Genomic DNA, 5,000 nt, shown 5'->3' on the forward strand with positions numbered 1-5,000 from the left:
GTATTCACACAAAAGGATATTCCTGTTAATCATGATCAAATTCCAAGGGTATGAAGTGTTAAAGGATTGGCCTCATTTATCAAGTGTTATTAATAAGATTCCAGTGTATCAACCCAGAGTTAGACATAGGAAATTTTGATAGGTAGTAACTGTCCAACAGCTTTACAACCTTTGGAGGTTGTACCCACTTCAGGTTATGGCCCCTTTGCAGTAAGATATTTGCGCATGGATGGACAGTTAATGGGCCTGTACATGTTAAGGTTAGTTCAAATGGGGTTTCATGTCACAGGTTACTTGTATCTGATGTCAACATGTTACTGATTGTATTACTGTTGAAAGTATTAGGAAGTACTTTTGAGTTAGATTTTTCAGAAAGGGATCTTGGGTCAGTTCCTGATGAGCGTGGCTTATCTTTTGAGGACACAAGATTTGTGAAAAGGTGCCAGGATGACATTGAATTTAAAGATGGTCACTTTCAGCTACCCATGCCTTTTCGAGATCGCAATGTGAATCTTCCTAACAATAAGAAGCAGGCTGTTAGCAGAGCTAAGTGGCAAAGGAGGAAGATGAAGAATAGTGAAGATTACAGACAGCAGTACACAGCATTCATGGATAAAGTTGTTTGAAAAAGGCTATGCTTACAAGATCCCAGATGATGAGGTCAATAAGATTCCTGTTTGGTATCTTCCTCATCACGCAGTTTTTCATCCCAAGAAAGGGAAGATTAGGGTTGTTTTTGACTGTAGTGCCAAGTTTGAAGGTGTGTCATTAAATGATGTTCTGCTACAGGGTCCAAACCCTCACCAATTCATTGACGGGGAGTACTCATTAGATTCCGGCAGGAGGTTTATGCATTCATTAGAGATAATGAAGCTATGTCTCTTTCAAATAAAGATTCCACCTGAGAATCAGGACTATGTTAGATTCTTGTGGTGGCCTAATGGTGACATCAATCGACCTCTTGAAGAATTCCGAATGGCTGTTCACATTTTCGGAGCAATCTCATCACAGAGTATTGCAAATACGGCATTGAAGGGCCACAGCAGACAAAGCAGATAATGAGAAGTATGATTCAACTGTTGGCAACAACCATAAGGCACAATTTCTATGTTGACGACTGTTTGAAGTCATGTGCTGATGTTCCTACAGCAGGTGAAGTTGGTGAAGGATTTGGTATCTGCAACTAGTGAAGGAGGATTTAGGTTAACTAGATTTGTCAGCAATTCAAGTGATGTCCTTAAAGCTTTGCCTGCTGAAGATTGTTCGGTTGAAGTGACAAGTTTAATCTTGACATGGAGAGTTTAATGACAAGAGCCTTAGGAATGTTATGGGACCTTAAAGAAGACTTCATTCAAGTTCTCAATTGAGCTCAAGGATAATCCATTCACCAGAAGAGGATTGTTATCAACTATCTCATCATTATATGATCCCCTTGGGTTGCTCTCTCCAATCATCTTACCGGCCAAGAAACTGTTACAAGAATTGTGTCAAGTTGAGAGTTTGGACTGGGATGAGAGGATTCCAGATGAGCCAGCTGAAAGGTGGGAACATTGGATACAAGGTCTTCATTTACTGGAGCAGCTTTCAATACCAAGATGCTTCAAGTCAAGCGGGTTTGGTAATTGTGACAGATTCAAGTCTTGTATTATTCAGCGATGCAAGTACAGTTGGTTATGGTGTTGCAGCATACCTTGTTCTTCATGGTGGAAACCAAGTGCAGTCAAATCTTGTCATGGGAAAATCAAGAGTATCTCCCAAAAAGGTGGTGACTATACCTAGGCTAGAACTTACAGCTGCAACTGTGTCTGTCAAGGTTGCTCAAACACATCCTGAAGGAGTTGGAGTTTACTGTTGGCAAGGTAGTGTACTACACAGATTCAACAACAGTCCCTTCACTATATTCATAGCAACACTAAAAGGTTCCCTGTTTTTTGTAGCCAACAGAGTCAGGGTTATAAGGGACTATTCCCAGCCTGAGCAATGAGAGATATGTAAACTCCAGTGATAACCCTGCTGATGGTGGCATCAAGAGGTATTAGTGTACATCAGTTTTTGCAGTATGACGAAGTGGGTTTCATGGCCCATCATTTATTGCATCTGATTATTTGCCTTCACAGGAGTATGTGTGTGCAGATTGTGTTGATGATACGAAGTGAAACATGTGTCTGCGGTCACAATTTCTGAAGAACCTCATGGGTTTACAAGATTAATTGAATATTTCTCTTCAGTTTCTGTATTTCAACAACTAAAGTCAATCCTTAGTGGTAAAAGGAGAAAGGTTGTGTAACCACTGATGCTGAAAGGGCAATAATAATGTATGTTCAACGGGAGGTGTTTGGTGATGAAGTGAAGGCTTTACTCAAGGGAATTGTCAGTTGGCAAGAGTAGTCCAATATATACAGCTTGATCCCTTTCTTGATTCTGAGGATGGATTATTGAAGGTTGGAGGTAGGATAAGAAGGTCTTACATTCCACAGTCTGCCAAACATCCCATACTGTTACCAAAGAAGCATCATGTGACTACATTGTTGATTACGACATGAGCATGAATTATTAGCTCATTCAGGGTAGACAACCATGTTCTCTCAAATCTAAGGCAAGAAGTATTGGATCATCAATGCTAATGCAACTGTCAGGAATGTGTTATTCCATTGTGTTACTTGCAGGAAGTTGAAAGAACCAGCTTTGAGTCAAAAGATGGGCTGATCTTCCAGCAGACAGATTGGAACCTTCACCACCATTCAGTAATGTTGATATTGACCTCTCTTTGGACCCTATTACATCAAGGAAGGAAGAAAGGAGTTAAAGAGGTATGGTGTGATATTTACTCCTGCTTGGTTAGTAGGTCAATTCATATTGAAACTGCCAAACACTTTACAATCTGACTCTTTCATAAATGCTTTGCGAAGATTTGTTTCTCGAAGAGGTCATCCTAAGATTATCAGATGTGATAATTGGAACCAAACTTCCATGGGGGCTGAGAGAGAACTTAAGGCAGCTCTTGATGAGATGGAGGAAAAGAAGATTGAGAAGTATTTATCGCACTCATCCATATTGAATGGAAATTCAATCCACCTGCAGCAAGCCACATGGGTGGTTGTTGGGAGCGCCAAATCAGAACAGTTAGAAAAGTGTTGTCTGCACTGGTGAAGGAATTTGGTGAAAGGCTAAATGATGAAAGTTTACGGACTCTGCTTTGTGAGGTTGAGAGCATCGTCAATTCAAGACCGTTAACCACTGTAAGTGACAGCGTAGATGTCCTTGAGCCACTAACTCCAAACCATCTGTTGATTCCAAAATCTTATGTGATCCCTCCCCCTGGCTTGTTTCAAAAGGATGATGTTTACATGAGGAGAAGGTGGAGATGCGTTCAATATCTGACCAACCTGTTTTGGTCAAGATTTAGAAAAGAGTATTTGAGCACTTTACAGACTAGACAAAAGTGGAATGAAGCAAGAAGAAATCTAATTGTTGGCGATGTGGTCTTGGTAAAGAGTGACATTGAGCCAAGGAATCACTGGCCAATGGGGCGAGTGATAGAAGTATACCCTGATGACAAAGGAACAATACGCAGTGCCAAGATTAAGACACTTTCCTTCGGTTATTGTCCGTCCTATTCAGAAGCTAGTGTTATTAGTTGAAGGCTAGGATTTCATGTTAAATGTAACGTGATATTATGTTGTTCTTATGGCCTATCATTTGATAATATATATTATTAGAGTTATGAAGATGTTTAAATTTTGTTTAGGTGAATAAGTGAATCGTGGAAGTGTTTTGAATTCAAAGAGTTTGTATTGTAACTTAAAGGTTATATTTATTGTGTCTGCATGTGTAGGTGTATATTTTTGATAAACAGGTTTAATCTGTTTATGAGGCTGAGTATGTTAATGCAGAAACACAAACCCATCTGGTTGGAAAAAACAATGTCGTTAATTTTGTAATTGGTTGTTTAAAAAGTTGACGAGGTGTAAACAAATTACGATTTTCATCTTACTTCCTAAAATTATGAAGTCTCTTTGACAGTTTCAAGCAAGGTTTTCAAGGAGAACGGTTGTATATATTTCGTAAGGATTCATTTTGGGCACACAGATGTAAGTTTTTTTGACGAACTTATATGTATATATTTGTTATATGTCTTATTCATTTAAGCGTTTAAAAGGCGTAAATTGGTTTATTTGTGACATTTAACATTTGATTGTCCTATAAATATGAATAAAATGTGATTTAAAGTGGCAATTAAAGTGTCTTGTTTAGAAAATTATATTTAATTAGCTTTGCAAGATGTATTAAGATACGATCATGTTACCGTTATGACTTATTGAATATTATGGGGCTATTTAATAATGTACAGTATTTTTAAGTTTGTAATAATTCCCTTTCAGGAATGAACCTACTGCTACTGCTACTGCTATTGCTACTGTTACTACTGTTACTACTGTTACTACTGCTATTGCTACTGCTATTGCTACCGTTACTACTGCTACTGTTACTACTGCTATTAGTTACTACTGTTACTACTGCTACTACTACTACTGTTAACGGAATAAAGGCTGAAGTCGAGTTTCTGAGTTTGTGTCGCCCATAACAATATATATATATATATATATATATATATAGATATATATATATATATATATATATATTGTATATGGTCAGTCTCTAAGGCATTGTCCTGCTTATATAGGGCAATGTCACTGTCCCTGGCCTCTGCCATTCTTGAGCGACCCTTTAAACCTTTAAGCCTTTAAACATTGGGTCTATTCATGTCTGGGGTTTGGGTAGTTTGCATCACTACACTGACTACTGTAGATTGATGATGATGGTGAGAAACTTTATTTTGATCGCTTAAGGCAAACCAACCTAGTATGGGGTGGCCCTGACTGGTACAGCTAGCGAATAAAGTTCACAAAATAGAAAAAAAAATATATCGAAATGAATGTTATAAAATATTCTAGTTTCTTCACGACAAGTTGAATTACCTGAAATTGTGTTTTCTTACT

General features: G+C 38.1%; 2 protein-coding genes across 2 annotated transcripts; both read left to right on the forward strand.

The window, feature by feature from the left end:
* Positions 1-867: 867 nt before the first annotated feature.
* LOC137625568 (uncharacterized) lies at positions 868-1,305 on the forward strand. Its single transcript, XM_068356479.1, has 2 exons — positions 868-1,026; positions 1,150-1,305. The coding sequence occupies exons 1-2, from the start codon at positions 868-870 to the stop codon at positions 1,303-1,305; spliced, it is 315 nt and encodes a 104-aa protein (XP_068212580.1).
* Positions 1,306-1,510: 205 nt separating this feature from the next.
* On the forward strand, positions 1,511-1,984 carry LOC137625569 (uncharacterized). Its single transcript, XM_068356480.1, has one exon. It carries the CDS (start codon positions 1,511-1,513, stop codon positions 1,982-1,984), a length of 474 nt encoding a protein of 157 aa, XP_068212581.1.
* The last annotated feature ends 3,016 nt before the right edge of the window (positions 1,985-5,000 follow it).

Source organism: Palaemon carinicauda, chromosome 32 (genome assembly GCF_036898095.1).
Source record: "Palaemon carinicauda isolate YSFRI2023 chromosome 32, ASM3689809v2, whole genome shotgun sequence".
NCBI lineage: Eukaryota > Metazoa > Arthropoda > Malacostraca > Decapoda > Palaemonidae > Palaemon > Palaemon carinicauda.

Bases quoted from the DNA above. Each gene is read 5' to 3' on its own strand.
- LOC137625568 (XM_068356479.1), top strand. From the start codon at position 868: ATGAAGCTATGTCTCTTTCAAATAAAGATTCCACCTGAGAATCAGGAC. The intron at 1,027-1,149 runs GCATTGAAGGGC...ATGTTCCTACAG, and splicing joins CACAGAGTATTGCAAATACG to CAGGTGAAGTTGGTGAAGGA.
- LOC137625569 (XM_068356480.1), top strand. From the start codon at position 1,511: ATGAGAGGATTCCAGATGAGCCAGCTGAAAGGTGGGAACATTGGATAC.